Source organism: Hyalella azteca, unplaced genomic scaffold, assembly GCF_000764305.2.
Source record: "Hyalella azteca isolate HAZT.00-mixed unplaced genomic scaffold, Hazt_2.0.2 contig13715, whole genome shotgun sequence".
NCBI classification, from domain to species: Eukaryota; Metazoa; Arthropoda; class Malacostraca; order Amphipoda; family Hyalellidae; genus Hyalella; species Hyalella azteca.
Window position 1 is genome coordinate 204390 of NW_025943627.1, and position 18544 is coordinate 222933.

The following is an 18544-nucleotide window of genomic DNA, read 5'->3' on the forward strand; positions in this document are numbered from 1 at the left end:
TCATTTCGCCTCGGACCCTAACACGGATTTAATAATAATAATAATTTAATAATAATAAATAGTACTAACTATTGTTTCAATGAAGTCATTTCGAGCCAGAAATTGGGTGCATTGACTTCAGGTTGGAATTAAAATATTATTCAGCGCATTCCTTGTGTAAGCCGTTCTCATTGATTGTTTAATTATGAAATGCTTTCAAGTAACTCAAAATAATTGATCATAAACAATTATAATTTAACTAAGTACCGCTACTAATAATAATTTTACAGTAAAAATGATAAGTACTACGATGTAATTCATGTTTATCAACCAAATTCGTTGTGCCTATTGATACATAATTTTATTAATGTCATTATTACACTGAACTAGATGAATAAATGTCTCAATTAATACCATTAATTAAGTTTATCACTTACCTGGTTATTGATTCTACCGATCTCGCGCTTGAGGAGGTCGGAGTGCGCTGCCTTGCAAGCGTCGCACACCTTCTTCTCGCAGTGCGCACACACCGCCAGGTAGTTCTTCTCGTTACACACGGCGCATCTCTCCATCAGCTGACCTGCGAGTGGATAAAACTGTCGTAATGAGCATAGTTCAAAGCCCTAAAGCCCTTCTCGTTACACACGGCGCATCTCTCCATCAGCTGACCTGCGAGTGGTGCAAACTGTCGTAATGTGCGTAGTTCAAAGCCTTATAAAGCGTGGTAAGGAGCGTTATTTAAAGCCGTGAAGCATCTAAATGTACGAAATTCAAAGGCTTAACGCATCGAAATATGCGTAATTCAAAGGCTTAACCCATTGAAATATTCGTAATTCTATGTCTTAACTCATCGAAATTTGCGTAATTCAAAGCCATAACGGGTAACGTGCACGGGAAGAAGTTGGATTAATTTCACATAATAGGGAAGGCAGATCCGTCTGTCTTCATCAATTGGGAAGAAATTTTGCCTTACAATTCCTATGCGCAATTCGAAGTACTTTATATATAATTGCTAGTAAAATATTGCAAACGGGAAAACTAGGTCATATTTATGTTTTTTCTTTACCTACGTGCGCTATTCTCAGGATCGTTATGATATTAGTATTATCTGAATAATTAACTAAAGTTTTCTTTTCTCGTTTGATTTTCTTTTGCAAATCCGTTGATTAGTTGGTCCCTAACAGGTATGGGGGGTCAAAACTAATGATGATACGATATCGTATCGTCCAAATAATTCTCTTAATATCTCTTTCCCCTCTGTATGTTTCATATACAAGTTCGTTTATTCTTCGCTCTCTCACCAGTGTGAGGGTAGAGTTTCTCACCAAGAATTGGCTGAGCGCCCAGCACAGCCATGACGACAAGGCTTTCCCAAAGTGACGTGACTGCATTCGAGAAATGTCGTAAATGACAAGTTGAAGCCTCGGATTGAACAAAAAAGCTTGTACGAATGTGCCATACTTAATCCTGTGTAAAAATTGAGTACCTCCCGAACTGAGTTTCAAAACTGAGTATCACTGCAACTCAAATTTCACCCTACAGTAATTTTTGGGTGCACATGTAGCGGTTCAGTTTAAGATTTTGTATATATATATATAATAAAAATATTTAGAAATTTAGGATTAGATATAATTACCAAAATAAGATTTGTTTATATATGAACGTTACCACATTGAATACGACAATAGTTAACTTTATTCCTGCTTTTAGTATTTTGCTTCGTTCCACTAGAACCTGTTCTTAGAGTAAGTACTTGAGGGTAGAAACGGTCATCTTGTACTAATTACTTTGTTTAATAGCTAATTTAATTTATACCGTTAATAATAGTTTTCTTTGTATTTGTATTTATGTAACTTGTAACAATCTGTTATTCATACAGGGTTCTATACTGAGACCAGAAAAGCGTCTTTTATTTCCTAAAACCTGATCGTGAGATGCTTTACAGCTTACACAAACCGCCGAAGTCGAGATACCTGTATTTAATTTGTGGCTCTTATTCAACTACATATTGTGCAGCATAATTATAATTTTAATTACATACAGTATGTTGGTGTTGGCTTTCATCAGGCCAAGTTGGCCTGTCTAGGATTCTTCCTCACGCGGCACCTTGCCGATTTCCACCAGAACTGTTTTGATATGCTGCGATTTGCTGTACATGCTAGTTATTTTTTTAATAAAATAATAAAAACGTATACAAGTGCTGTGCTACTGCGGCAATGAAAGAGTACAGGCGATTTCCAATTGTTTCAAGCGAGATCTAATACCGAACTGTTCAAAGTAAATGCTAGTTTGGCTATGGAAATGAAGAACCTATATTGGATTTGCATTTCAACGCCCAGCCAAGAACTGTGACCAGATGGCGCGTCCCAACATCGCTTCACAGTTATTGACTGCGGGTCATGGAAAGTCAAATATTCTTCTCAGAAGCGAGTGAGAGAAATGCACGAATGTTCAGCATTCACTGAATCTAGCGTGCATAAGCGCCCATGGCTTGAGGCGGGGGCTAGCATTTGGGTCGTACAGAATGCATGTTGCGATGCCATCAAGTTCTTCAAACGCCATCGCTTTACTGGACACTGGCACAGACCTTTTAAAGTATCTTAACTAAAGTGTAATAGGAAATCATAATTTGCATACAATTTGCGGAAGACAGTTCAAAATTCTTGTATAAGTTTCCAGTATTCATCAGACCAATTTGTATTAACGTCTGCCAATGCATTTCAAATTAGCCTAACATTATTGGGTCTACATTTTCTTTCCTATACAAGTAATTATATGGAACTTGTCTAGCAAACGTATTTAACAACTTCCAAAAAAGCTGTGAGAATGTCCCTATGTTACTCACTTTTCTTTATTTATTGACATTGTCGCACCAAAATAAGAATTGTTTTAAGTTCAATCTAGGGTAAATTTATTGATGGGATAGTTTAGGTCGGAGCCTGGTTTCCGGAAAATGAGGAGTTCGCAATAGAGTTTTAGAGTAGTTAGTAGACTACCGTAAAGGAGTGTTGTTCTAACCGTTGATGTGTGTGTTGTGGCGAACTCCTGGGACAGTAGTCTCGGCCAGCTGCCGAGTCATCACGAATCTTCCCACATTTATCCTAAGAAGACTCGACATCAAGACTAAGTTTTCTGGCCATCTCCGGGACATAGTTGGCCTCACCAGGCGTGGTTCTTGCGCCCAAGTTTGGTAGGTGCCTCTAGGCGTAGTTTGCTCCCCCAGGTGTGATAGGTGCCCCAGGAGTGGCTGGGACCTAGTACGCAGGCCTAGTCTGGTACTGTCTTCTCCCTGGCGTGGTCTTCCCACTAGCGCGGTCTCCACCTTGGCGCGGTCGCCGGTCTCCACCATGGTGGAGATCTTGGTGGTCAGCACCCGTCTCTGAAACTCGACTTTTTTTTAAAGAAGGGAGCCTCTGAAGACTGGTTCAATGCGGCCCCATGTCATAACAGTTTAATGAATTATATTTTCAGCTACGAGTTTAGGTGTTCTGAAGAGTTGTCCAGTGTTTCTTGACGGCTAAATGACTACAGAATGGGGCCGCCAAAGTGGAGCTCACACCGGGGTGGAGAATCCCACTCCAGGGCAGATAGTCCCACTCCAGGGGGAGGTTCCTGGGGGCATTAACTTCTCACCTGGGGGCGCTAACCACTCACCTGGGGACACTAGCCACTCACCTGGGGCACTAACCACTCACCTGGGGGGACTAACCACTCACCTGGTGGCACTAACCACTCACCTGGGGGATCTAACCACTCACCTGGGGGCACTAACCACTCACCTGGAGTCACTAACCACTCACCTGGGGGCACTAACCACTCACCTGGGGGCACCAACCACAGATGGGGCTATCTTGAGATCTTTGTAAAGTAACGGTTCTACACAGTACACCTGGCGAAGCCAGTCAGGACTAGGCGACGCACAAAAAATTTTTTCTCGAATCATCTCAGCTGTACAGCATTTTGCAGTGGGATGCAAGGAGCATTGGTAGGTACCTATTTGTCTTTAGCCAGTAGCTCCTTCGCAGGCTCAACGCCTCGGAGCGAGCACAGCATCCATGGGGACTTCCAATTTGAGAACGATGACGTGGCAGCAGGCCGAAGCCGGCTTTCGTCACGGGAGCTCAGCACAGCACACCTCCCGCTTCAGTTTTCTGAACAGAACTCTGAAACTCGACTTAACTGAAGCACCAAATCCCTCAAATGTTATGGCAATTTTCCGACCAGCAAAAACATTCCGATAATCTGACCTTTCGATTTGGAAACATTCAGACAAAATTTTTCTTCTGAGTGCTGGAGTTTTTTTGGTCTTGTCAAGTTTGCTCAAATCTATGTTTTTTTATTATAGGCGGTTCTTCAAATTTCAATTGTCCTTTTGATTTATTTAACGTCAATTATTCGATTCTAAATGTATGCCAAACTAGCTAGAGCTCTATATTTAGATTTTTCACGAAATAGCTTCAACCTTAATCTTGTTTCAATGTATTAATCTTCAACTTCTTTGCTTCCGTCCGAAGCGTCCACCTACAACTGACATCTTCTTTTCCCACCAATTTAATTCTTCTTGGATGTGCGTTAGCCCACTGGCTGGCAAAAGTGGCAATTAAAACTTGAGTGTGTAAATTTAGTTTCCAATTATCTTATTTGAAATTTACTGCTTCAAATCGCTCGATTTTTTAAATTTTCTTCGATGGCGAATTTATTTAAATTATGCATTCCTGCATTCCTCACAGCATGAACCGCGAGCGGGTGGATAGCTAGAGGTCAGCATAGCCCAAATCCACAGTGCGATTCATATACCTTCCCGAGCGTAACGCAGCCGGGCATCTTCACGGCTTTTGACACAAAGCGCCCACCACAACAGCGCCGTTCAGTCACAGGCCGCATGATGTGGAGCAAGGACAAGACATCGGTGATGAGCGGTGCCTCGGCCTGGCTGCAGGTGCCAACGCGCGGTTAGGTCAGGCTCTCTTAATAGCCTTTGCATTGTAACTTTCGTCACTTAATAGCCTTTGCATTGTAACTTTCGTCACTTAATAGCCTTTGCATTGTAACTTTCGTCACTTAATAGCATTTGCATTGTAACTTTCGTCACTTAATAGCCTTTGCATTATAACTTCCGTCACTCAATAGCCTTTACATTGCAACTTCCGTCCCTTAATAGCCTTCACATTGCAACTTTCACCCCTTATTAGCAATTACATTATAACTTCATTACAAATTTAGATGGTGGGTCTTCCAGGCCTCTCTTTAATGTTCTTCAAAGAAATCGAATAGAAGTTGAATTCGACGCGTTGTAGTCCACTGGGTGTACTCCACCAGGGTACATGAACTATTTGTTTTCTCTCGGTTTTTAATTTGTGATGTAAAGTATCGTGTTGTAAATTGAAAGACGTTATTCTGGCATGTGCACCGGCCAAATAATCAAATATTTTGTCCAAACGCTATACTCTCGCCAACCTCATCTTGCTACAATTTTCGTTCTCATTATTATTACGTCTAGGCTACAATTTACCTTTTAATCATTCGTGGAAAATCTTCAATATTATTCATTCAGTTCAAGAATATATTTCGTTGTTGACACACGTGTTGCAAGATATTTACTCAAGATGTCAATGAAGAATCCTTGAAATACGTCATAATTATTTTGGCAATTTTATCAAACTAGCCTAGCTAAAACTCTTTGGATACGCGAAACGCGTCGGATGGAAATTTATTCTTAAGTTTACCCATGAGACTTTGAGGTGTCATTGGAATCGTGTCAATGTATTCATATCATCCTTTGATATATGAAGTTGTTTTACAACACAAAATTTTGAGCACTTCACAAAAGTGTGCCACAACTAGTTAATCAAAGACCGGATTTGATGTAAGTGTGTCAGGAAACTCGAGTAGCCCTGAGAAGTGAGCCAGAGGCTGCGTGGTCGTCAGTTAGGTTAAAATTAGCGCGCCTCTCGCTGCGCTTGTCTTGCCAGCTCTGCTGCCTGCATCGGGGCGGCAGCGACGCTGCAATGAAGCTAAGAGGTGCAAAGCCAACTTGATTGAACTTTAACCACAAATGCAAGCAATCAGACATGCAAAAAAAATTCGCTTGACCCATCAATGCATGCAAACATATTTGGTCGCTACATGCACAAAATATTGTAGCATTATCATGTAAGCAGCCACATCATCATTTCTGTAAGCTAGAGGCATGCACACGAAAACAAACTTATACTACGGATTGAAATGTCAATCTCTGCTTTTTGTTATGTAGATAATTGGATTACTCGTAGATATATTGGAAATTCATCTGTATCATTTTGTTGAATANAAAAAGAACTCGCAGAAATAAAATAATAAGAAGAACTCACCTGTACAAAAACTAGGTTATTATAAACAGCATAATCCCCAGGCCTGAGCGTGCCTCATGGCCCGGGTGAGGGAGTCACTCTCTCATCCTCTTCCTGTGCGGCCAATGAAATAAAAATGTCCATAAGAAGCTCAAAATAAAGACAATTGCACTGAAACATCTTAGTATTATGAGCGAGGCCACTACCAAGATTTTTATACAAGCACAAAAAGCAGGTGTGTACATGGAAAAATCAAACTGCATGGAAAGATCAAGCTGCATGTAAAATCCCATTACGATGAGTGATGCCAATACTATGAAATTTACATATAAAATTCAAAATTCAGTTATGCGGCGGTATATAAGGGTTGCGAAAAATAACAGCAAAATTAAAGCTACAGCTTCTTTGATAGCCCATGTACTGTAAATCGCGACAATACGATGACACAAGCACAAGAGAGCTGCAAGTTCGATGCAGGTACAATGAAGATGATCCTTTAATTAAAATACCAAGACAACTATAAGTAAAGCTGGATTACTGTAGAATTTCGCCGCAATTACCGATTAAAGTAAACTGAATAGAAGTGCGATAAACTGACAGTCAGCTCAACGACTGACGGATTTAGTTAAAGATTCAGGTACAGTGACAGATGCAAGTGAAGTGACTGATGCAAGTATAGTGACAGATGCAAGTGAAGTGACTGATGCAAGTATAGTGACAGATGCAAGCAAATTAGGTGACAGATGCAAGACAGTCACGGATGTAAGTACAGTAACAGATGCAAGACAGTCACGGATGTAAGTACAGTAACAGATGCAAGACAGTCACAGATGTAAGTACAGTGACAGATGCAACTAAATTAAGTGACAGATGCAAGTATAGTCACGGATGCAAGTACAGTGACAGATGCAAGACAGTCACAGATGCAAGTACAGTGACAGATGCAAGTACAGTGACAGATGCAAGTAAATTAAGAGACAGATGCAAGACAGTCACGGATGTAAGTACAGTGACAGATGCAAGACAGTCACGGATGCAAGTACAGTGAGAGATGCAAGTAAATTAAGTGACAGATGCAAGTACAGTGACATATGCAAGTACAGTGATAGATTAAAGTAAATTAAGTGACAGATACAAGTACCTACAGTCACGGATTCAAGTGCAGTGACAGATGCATCGCTATGACAGATGCTGGTAGAGTGACGATGAAAGTATATTCTACGTTTTAACAAATTTACCGTGCAAAAATTGGTCACGAATTTGGGCATTTGACAAAGAGTGTAATGAAAGAGACAAATGCTACCTGCACGGTCGATGGTTGGCTTCAAGACCAAAACAGATCAGTCACAGCAAATGTCCGTTTAATTTAGAGACATCAGTTATTGTTTGGTGTCGTGGAAATGAGAATTGAATTGTCTGTTAGAATAAAAACGGAGAATAACTCCCAGGTTTTGCGTTTATTTAATCTTTGATTTTAACTTCATTTATTAAATAAAATTTGGCACTTTCAGATGAATTTAAAATATATGTTGCGACCAGTGAAAGCGTTTTCGCATCATAATTATATTTTATGCATGAGTGGATTGATTTGAGAACGTTGAAAAGTTTTCAAAACTTTAGTTCACATTTGTCATTTAGATATTTGCTCACAGAAGATTTCGTCTCTAATCATTTTTTACATCTTTATGAAAGTTAATTGCCTATTTGTCTGGCTTTAGAAGAAATGAGATTTTTATCAATGCACACTGTGAAATAGTTAAATCAAGCAATAAATAGAAAGATCTCCGTTTATAATGCTGTGCAAAACCGAAATTGATAAAACGTGAAGTACGTTAGAATAATTTAACTTCGTGATAATTGAAGCATTCAATGTGGGGTAATATTNCGCCTCAGACCCTAACACGGATTTAATAATAAATAGTACTAACTATTGTTTCAATGAAGTCATTTCGAGCCAGAAATTGGGTGCATTGACTTCAGGTTGGAATTAAAATATTATTCAGCGCATTCCTTGTGTAAGCCGTTCTCATTGATTGTTTAATTATGAAATGCTTTCAAGTAACTCAAAATAATTGATCATAAACAATTATAATTTAACTAAGTACCGCTACTAATAATAATTTTACAGTAAAAATGATAAGTACTACGATGTAATTCATGTTTATCAACCAAATTCGTTGTGCCTATTGATACATAATTTTATTAATGTCATTATTACACTGAACTAGATGAATAAATGTCTCAATTAATACCATTAATTAAGTTTATCACTTACCTGGTTATTGATTCTACCGATCTCGCGCTTGAGGAGGTCGGAGTGCGCTGCCTTGCAAGCGTCGCACACCTTCTTCTCGCAGTGCGCACACACCGCCAGGTAGTTCTTCTCGTTACACACGGCGCATCTCTCCATCAGCTGACCTGCGAGTGGTGCAAACTGTCGTAATGTGCGTAGTTCAAAGCCGTAACGCGTGGTAATGTGCGTTATTTAAAGCCGTAAAGCATCTAAAATTAATTAATGAAATTCCAAGTCTTAACGCATTGAAACATGCGTAATTCTACGTCTTAACAGATAAAAATATGCGTATATAACTCAAAGTCTTAGTGCATCAAAATATGCGTCATTCAATTTCTTAATGCATCGGAAAATTCGTAATTCAAAGTTTAAACGCATCGAACTATGCGTAATTCAAAGTCTTAGCCAATCGAAATACGCGTAATTCAAAGTCCTTAATGCATCTGAATATGCGTAATTCAAGGTCTTTACGCTTCAAAATATGCGTAATTCAAAGCCATAAAGGTAGTAATTTGCACGCAAGAAGTATTTATTTCTATAGTCGGGAAATCAGATCTGTCTCCATAAATTGGGAAGAAATTTTGGCTTACAATTCCTATGCGCAATTCGAAGCACTGTATAATTGATCAGAAAATATTGCGAATGGGAAAATTAATTCTTTTATTATTTTTTACTTTTCTTTTCCTACGTGCGCTATACTTGATCGTTATGATATTAGTATCATCCAAAAATTAATTAAGACTGCATCAACGCGCTCAGCCGCGGTAGTCGTCTATGAAGATTCTTAACTATGAATTCGACAGATAACTCCCCTCATAAATAAGATAAAAATCTGAAATTTGGAATGCCATCCTGGCTAATTATTTCCAATCTGGTTTCTCCGATTGTTTTCCTTGTACAAATCCGCGTTGATTCATTGGTCTCACCGGTGTGAGGGACTCAATAACTGGTGATGATATGATATCGTATCATCCAAATAATTCTCTTAATATCTCTTTCCCCTCTGTATGTTTCATATACAAGTTCGTTTATTCTTCGATCTCTTACCAGTGTGAGGGTCCGGCGACTCGCCCGTAATCTCGAGCTGCGCCTCCAGGAACCGCTGGAGCGTCACGTTGCTGGGGAACCCTTGCACGCCATTGTACGGGATGCGGTGCTCTGCTCGGCACTCTGGACACTTCACCTGCGACACGTCGGGATGCGAAGGTATCTCCTCTAAAATTTTATATACAATTTTGTACTCTAAGTTTGCGTGCATAGTTGCAATTTACATACAGAATGAAGGATTCAACAGAATTCCTTTTAATTCATTCACAGAACGTTAGTATTTTGGCTCAAGTTTTACATTATGCGATGGGATTCAAGGCTGTGATGTACATTAAAGTTATTGTACACAACTTGGTTAATCTTTTTCTGGACAGCTCTTTCTGACTGAATACAAGGGATTTGGTCGTACACTTCATTGAAAGATGTTCTAAATAAAGTTTGCAGGCTCTACAGCCTTGCAATGAAATTATTATTCGAAATGACAAACATTGTCACCGGAATACGCCCTTCAATGAAACAAATTTGTAATTCGCTTTGGCGCAAGGAAACAATATTAATATGTTAGGTGGTACGATATTTATATCACTATAAATACTAATATCATTAGTCTGCTGAAATCTCAAGTTCATCAACGATTCAAAAGCAAATGAAACGACAAGTAAATTCTTCGTGTAGTCTATGATGAATTAACTTGGCATATTCTAAGTTTTACCTTTTCGGTAAATTCTGAATTTCCTTGGGGTTTTGTTAGCTTTTAAATTCTTTATGATGATCATAAAACGCAAATAGCGTTCCTAAATGCAGTACCTGTCGTCGCACGTAGTCGACGAGACCCTCCATGCATGGCTCCATGCACACCGAGTGCTGGCATGGCAGCAGCTTCGGGTTGCGGAAGCGGTCCAAACAAATGCAGCATGTGAGCAATTGCTCGAGTTGCTGCGACATCTTCCTTCCTTCCTCTCAAATTGTCTCTGCAATTATGGAAAGATAGTTAGAAAACTCTTCAATAATGTGATAATTATCATTTCCACGGAAGTATTGCAATTATGAAAAGGCAGTTAGAAAACTGTTCATTGATGTGATAGTGATCAATTCCACGGAAGTATCGAGTCAAACAAAGCTGTGATATGTTCGTGACATTTCGTCAGGTAAATGCATCTCAATCTGTTTCATAATTTGAAGTGCATTGCAGCCATTAAATGAAGTGAGTAGGAGTCACAGCGACTGGTGCTCCTACTAAATTCATAGTTTAAATTTCCAAGTGTTTACCCAATTTCTACTCTGTCGCCACTTATTCATATTTGATGGCCTGCCAATGAGTCATTTATGCAGCTAATTGCATATCAAGATAAATGCAATGAAGCCTTTTTATAACTTTGACTGCATGGCAACTCATAATCTAGATGAGCAAGAGATGCAACATGGAGGATGCAGAACAGAAAAAGTTATTTCGAGCTTTGGGGCGACAGCCCAATTCTCTACAGCGTGTGGCACGGGGCCAGTGACGTCACGCATTCCCTGCCCTCGCTACGCCACAGATTTTCGTTCTTACAATGAACGTTCTTCGTTCTTACGTCTTCTCGTAAGACAACGTTTGCGTTTTTATTCGATTTTTCCAACGTAGTTTCTTCATATCTTTGTTTCTTAATAGCTCGTTATTATCATTCTTTCACAAATTTAAAAATTTCACACTCGTAATGCTTGATTGTGGATTTCATAAAGTTAGATTTCCATGTTACCTCAAACCTTATTGACTGAAGAATATGGAAATAAATTTTAATGGAGGATATTAACCTGATGACCTGTTAGCCTATCTGTAATGGTTTGACACCTTGAAGCCTGATATTACAATAAGTATTGGTTAACTTATTCGACGCTTCATGCGAAGCAGGTCAGCCTGCAACAGTATTTCCCAAGTTTTGATTCCCATTGCACATATGCAGAGAGCCTATCAGGCAGTATACGAGTACACTTTTAGAGTCATCAACACTTTTAGCTGGTTATTGTTCACTTATGACTAATTTTTTCATCCTAAAGCAAAATGGCCGGGCATTGATATGCACCTCTTGCCACACTCACACTCATTTGACCCAAGCGGCCCTACAGCAAACATACCTAACATGCTCATTATTAACATATTCATCGAGATAATATGCGGCTAATAACTCATTACCATGCAACTAATGATACTTATTACAGCTAATATGAAGTATTATAGTGACACGCTGCGGTTCATGATGTACACGATGACAACAAGTGTGAGAAGCCTTTTGCATTGTAACTTCCGTCACTTAATAGCCTTTGCATTGTAACTTCCGTCATTTAATAGCCTTTGCATTGTAACTTCCGTCACTTAATAGCCTTTGTATTGTAACTTCCGTCACTAAATAGCCTTTGCATTGTAACTTCCGTCACTTAATAACCTTTACATTGTAACTTCCGTCTCTTAATAGCCTTTGCATTGTAACTTCCGTCACTTAATAGCCTTTGCATTGAAACTTCCGTCACTTAATAGCCTTTACATTGTAACTTTCACCCCTTATTAGCCCTTATATTATACCTTCCATCACAAATTTAGACGGTGGGCCTTCCATGCCTCTCTTTAATTTCTTTCAAAGAACTCGAATAGAAGCTAAATTCGACCCGTTGTAGTCCACTGGGTGCTCTCCACCCGGGTACATGAACTTTTTGCAGCGACTTTAGGAAGCACGGTATTTTATGTTTGATTGTCTCTCGGATTTTTAATTTGTGATGTCAAGTGTCGTGTTGTATATTGAAAGACTGCCAATATTGTTGTATTGGTATTGAATTTGGTTGTATTGGTATTGATTGGTATTGGTTGTATATTGAAAGACCTATACTATATTCGTTTTCATCTAGACTACAATTTACCTTTTATCATTCGTAAAAAATAGTCAATATTAGTCATACAGTTCAAGAATATATTTGCTTGTAGACACACTTGTTGCAACAGATTTCATTGAAGAATTCTTGAAATACTTCATAATTATTCTGTCAATTGTATCAAACGAACCTAACCAAAACTCTATGGTCAAATGTATATGTATTCTTAAGTTTACTCATGAGACTTAGAGGTTTCATTGGACACGGGTCAATGAACTCATATCATCCTAAAAATATGAAGTTGTTTTACAACACAAAATTTTGAGCACTGCACAAAACAAAACTGTGCCACAACTAGTTAATCAAAGACCGGATTTGATGTAAGTGTGTCAGGAAACTCGAGTAGCCCTGAGAAGTGAGCCAGAGGCTGCGTGGTCGTCAGTTAGGTTAAAATTAGCGCGCCTCTCGCTGCGCTTGTCTTGCCAGCTCTGCTGCCTGCATCGGGGCGGCAGCGACGCCGCAATGAAGCTAAGAGGTGCAAAGCCAACTTGATTGAACTTTAACCACAAATGCAAGCAATCAGGCATGCAAAAAAAATAGCTTGACTCATCAGTGCATGCAAACATATTTGGTCACTACATGCACAAAATATCCTAGCATTATCACGTTAGCAGCCACATCATCATTTCTGTAAGCTAAAGGCGTGCACCCGAAAACAAACTTATACTACGGATTGAAATGTCAATCTCTGTTTCTTGTTATGTAGATAATTGGATTACTCGTAGATATATTGGAAATTCATCTGTATCATTTTGTTGAATATTTAAGTTTTGAGGTTGGTGTAGCATGCGAGTTTTGAAGTTGGTCTAGCATGCGTAGCGTCGACCTATGACTGATTCTTCTGCCAGGAGTCTGTACTCGAAAGTACGACTTCTGTCGACCGACCGAACTTTTCGAGAATTTCAAGACGCGGTGAGGTAAAGCATTACTTACGAATTTAAATCATGTTTTCTTTTTGTAATCTTCTGAAGCCTTTATATTAGTTAGTATTGGCGTATGATTTCAATTTTTTTAGATACGCTCCCATAGATACGCTTCACTCGTATAACTGGCATATACATTCCTCAATAAATTCAGATTGTTGCAAAAATAACACTTTTTCAAACCATATTAACATTTTTCTGTCTATCTATACCGTGTGCATTAGCTCATGCTGGTTCATATTTAATGAAAATTTTTATCATTAACAAAAATTTTTCCCCAAGCTAACATGGTGGTGTCCGTACAGGGCATATGGTGAGTCACCGTTGAAAAACTCTTAGCTAAAAAGCTACTCTATTATTATCGATGACTTGAGGCGTGATGAATTTAGAAGACATGATAAAGAAGCAAATGTGATAACCAAGAAAATAAATGTCGTGTGTTTAGATGACCGAGACTTTTTTGAGCCCTGAACACACTAACGTGCGACGTCAGGCGCTCTGATGGGACAACGGTCTGACTCATGAACTAAAGCGGCCCACGAGAGTATTTTCGCGGCCCATAACTCTAGTCATAAATTACTTGACGGGATAATGTCGAGTTATTACCTAAGGAATAATGTTTGCCTGGTCCGATCACTTTAAAGTAATACTTTTCACTAGAAATGTAAAGGCAGAGTCACAAATACTCGATACTCAGTTTATAAATGAAAGGCAGATTACAAGGTCACAGATACTCACTGTTCTTTAAATCTTTGTTTGAAGAAGAGCGAGATTGGTTTTCTTGTTATTAAATAAATATTCAATTGGGTTGCAGGCACGACTGGTTAAGTGACACCTATTATCGTATAGTAAGATAATTTTCTGTGGTTCGTGCATTGAATTCGCCCAGAAGATGAGTTCCCTGGGTGCATTCTAGAAAATACGATGCAAAAACTTGTAACTTGACTTACACTACAAATGTATGCACAATTGCACATGCAGTAAATATTCCCACACGAAACGACTTAAAGCTCAATTAGGAAGACCTTAGAAGCATTAGTAAAATGCACTAAAAAAAGAACTCGCAGAAATAAAATAATAAGAAGAACTCACCTGTACAAAAACTAGGTTATTATAAACAGCATAATCCCCAGGCCTGAGCGTGCCTCATGGCCCGGGTGAGGGAGTCACTCTCTCATCCTCTTCCTGTGCGGCCAATGAAATAAAAATGTCCATAAGAAGCTCAAAATAAAGACAATTGCACTGAAACATCTTATATAGTATTATGAGCGAGGCAAATGCCAGAATTTATATACAAGCACAATAAGCAGGCGCGTACACTGAAAGCTCAAGCTACATGGAAAGTCCCATTACGATGAGTGATACCAATACTATGAAATATTCATATGAAATTCAAAATTCAGTTATGCGGCTGAATGCAAGGGTTACGAAAAATAACAGCAGAATTAAGGCTCCAAGCTCTTTCATAGCCCATGTCTGTGAGTCGCGACAATACGATGACACAAGCAAATGAGAGCTGCAAGTTCAATGCAGGTACAATTAAAATGATCCTTCAATTAAAATTGCAAGACGAGTAAACGAAAAGTCAAATTACTGTAGAATTTCGCTGCAAGTACAGTGACATATGCAAGTACAGTGACATATGCAAGTACAGTGACACATGCAAGTACAGTGACAGATGCAAGTGCAGTGACATATACAGGTACAGTGATAGATATGCAGGTACAACAGTGATAGATGCTACAGCAGGTACAGTGATAGATGCAAGTAAAGTGACGATTGAAGTATATTCTAAATTTTACCAAATTTACCGCATAAAAATTGGTGACAAATTTGGGCATTTGGCATAAATTGTGATGAAAGAGACAAATGCTACCACAGACGATGGATGGCTTCATAACCAAAACAAATCAGTCACTGCAATTGTCCGTTCTGTTTAGCGTCATCGGTTATTGTTTGGTGTCGTGGAAATGAGAATTGAATTGTCTGTTAGTACAAAGACTGAGGATAACTCCGAGGTTTTGCGTTTGATTTAATCTTTGATTTAACTTCATTTTTGTAATCAAATTTGGCAATTATAGATGAATTTAGAATATATGTTACGACCAATGAGAGCGTTTTTGCATCAAAATTTTATTTTATGGAGTGAATTTGAGAACCTTGAAAGGTTTTCAGAAAATTTAGTTTACCTCTTAGCATATATATATTCGTTGACAGCAAATTTGCTCTCGAATCATTTTTTAAATCTGTGTAAAAGTTAAATTGCTTATTTGTCTGGCTTTAGAGAAAATAAGATTTTTATCAATGCACACTGTGAAACAGTTAAGTCAATCAATACAAAAATATCTCCGTTTACAAAGGTGTGCAAATCCGAAATTAATAAAACCTGAAGTTAGTTAGAAAAAATTTGTGCTTCACGGTAATTGAAGCATTGAATATGGGGTAATATTCAATACATGACTTCTAGTTACTTGAGGTTTGGACGATAAGATACGAAGGCTACATTGTTAAAAACCTGTAATCCATCTCACTGTTAACAAAATAAATTACGTACGAGATCAATTGGAGGCAGATTTGGAAAATATTACTTTGCCACGGATGTTTGCGCTTAACATATCCACTTTCTTAGATCCTGCTCGTCAAATTCAAATATTCATAATTAAAACAGAATCTTTCAATTAACCTCTTACACTTGCATAAAAATATAAAATGGATAGCCAGAATAATTATTAATTTTAGTGATCAGAGCTTGCATTGACAAGGCGCCTTGTTTTGGCGTGCAGTAAAAACCTCCAAGGGAGGACGATGGTAGTGGTTCAGAACAACACATCCTCCATAGAGCCCCTATATGCCTCAGTAAGCAGGTACGATAACGTAGCCGTTTGGTATTTGCGTGTGTTTCAGTATCAGATTTGAACCTGTCTAATAAGGAGTAATCTTGAGAACATGTGATTATTTTCATAATAATGAGATTATTTTCAGTAAAAAAGAATCGTTGAAACATATAGTACATTAAGGGCTATCACCTATTTTAAGAGGTATTATTGTAATTATAAAACATTTTTGGGCCTCACACCAATACTAGCTGACGATCAACTTCGACATGAGCACGGTTTTAAATTGATCTGTCAAGGGAAAAGCTGACTTTCAAGAAGTAACTTTAATGAACAACGAATAGATTAACTGACTAAGAAGAATTTATTTAATTAAATATTATTCCGTGACGATTGAAATATCGCTGTCTACTCAAACATTTAAATATAGAAGCGAGCATTCTATTTGACATTCTATACATGTATTTTAAGGGAATTCCGCCATCCGTTCCTTTCTTTCACAGTTTCTACCAATGACGAACTGCCATGCCTGTCACATATTTCTCTTCAGTATCACCCAGAGAAATGAGTGAGACTTTGTCCTAATATCGATGCACTTAATTTATGCCTTTGAGTGGGTCACCTGTTCATCTTTTGCTATGGGCAAAAATGTGTATCAGTGCTTGCGCTCTCTGCTCGTGCTGTGGGTAAAAACGTTTGTCACTTTTTCCACAAAGTCACCCATTCATTTTTCTGAGTGATACCTAGGACTTGGTAGCTCTTGGTATCTTGCCAGTTATGCTCTCACATCCACAAACACTCTCAAGTATTGAGGGGAGTGTCCCTAAGTCAACGCGATCACAGGTCTTTCCGGTAGACCTTCTCTATCTGCGTCCTCAGAATTTAATTAACACTAATAAACTCTATACTATTATAACTTGGCTATAATAGACTCTTTTTATAAACTCTTTATTCTTGTTAATTAACTTTGTCAAACTCTGCCCTCATATCACTTAGCTACTAATTAACTCTTTACTATTATCACTTGGCTCTATCTGCTTGCCCCTAAACGCATTCCTGAAATTCTTGCCTTAGTTGATCGTACATTTCAGCATACTATGAAGCCCCTAACTAATTTCACTAAGTCTCGATATCGTCAGCATATAGAGGCATTTTTTCGCCTTGAGAATAGGTGCGGAACTGCACCTATTCGGTGCAGTCGGTTTACACTGTCTATGTAAACCGACTCTTGCATGATAGGATTGTGTGACGCGGGATCCGTTAACTAATTGCGAACGTTTTTGCGTTGGCATGGCATTGCTTAAGGTCAAAGTTATAACCTCTCTGCCTGAACCAACGGGTCTTGGTCGGTGATGAATCCTTTAGTTCCTTTTCCTTGTGTTCAGTTTCGTGGGGAAAATTTGTTTCTACGTGTTTTATTTATTTCTGTCACGATTTTCGTCGATCGATCGTTCATACAGTTTTTTCACCGATTCAACTGTGTGAATATAGTTTTTATTGGGTTTGGTACAATGTAGATGTTGGATTAGCGAATCATTTATATGTTTTATTCGAATATTTATAACTATAGTATCATTTCGAGTGTCATGACAGGCAAGGATTACGTTCGCTAACTGCGCACCATGACCAACATTCTCGACTGCACCGTCATTTTCCTTTCGTTCATAGAGCTGTTGAAGAAAACTTTCACAAATGTATCAGCCAATACATATAAACTGTGCAAATTTAATAACATGTAAATATTCATGCGGAATATTAATAAATGTTTCAAATGAATGAAAGGCCTTTGAGAGGTTGTACAATAATGATGTCTAATGATTAATTATTTGCGATTAACAACGAAGCGTAAATCAATGCTCGAAAACATTATCCGTGAACAATAAAATGTCGAAAAATATCTTTATGGTCTTCAATCATGCTTGAATTCTATTTTTTCGCTGTTTTAATTCATAATACTCGTCCAACTTGATTTCCGTTGTTTGCTTCAAATAAACGGCCAGTTGTTTGATGAATTTGTATGCCAAGATGAAAACATATAAACGAATGTGGAACAAATCCTAGAATAAAAATACCAATTGAAATAAACTAGCTTGCTGATTCCATTTAACGAATAAACTCTTGGTTTTTGCTGTTGAAATAATGCAAAACAACTTACATGACAAAAAAATAATCGAAAATCTTTTTTATGCTTCAATGGTTTGAATAAAAACCATAATCCGTTATACTGATCCTTAT

General features: G+C 38.3%; 1 protein-coding gene across 3 annotated transcripts in view; it reads right to left on the reverse strand.

Moving 5' to 3' along the window:
• The window catches only part of LOC108677398 (RING finger protein nhl-1), a 29631-nt gene that overhangs the window by 9610 nt on the left and 1477 nt on the right, over positions 1-18544 (reverse strand). For 2 of the 3 annotated variants that reach the window (XM_018165609.2, XM_018165611.2), the window contains exon 1: positions 417-560. In XM_018165609.2, the coding sequence (XP_018021098.1) occupies positions 417-551 (135 nt within the window). In that variant the 5' untranslated portion in view covers positions 552-560. Of the gene's footprint in view, positions 1-416; positions 561-8583; positions 8727-9648; positions 9785-10455; positions 10620-14567; positions 14661-18544 lie in introns of those variants that run through there. The other variant, XM_018165612.2, reaches the window with a different exon arrangement.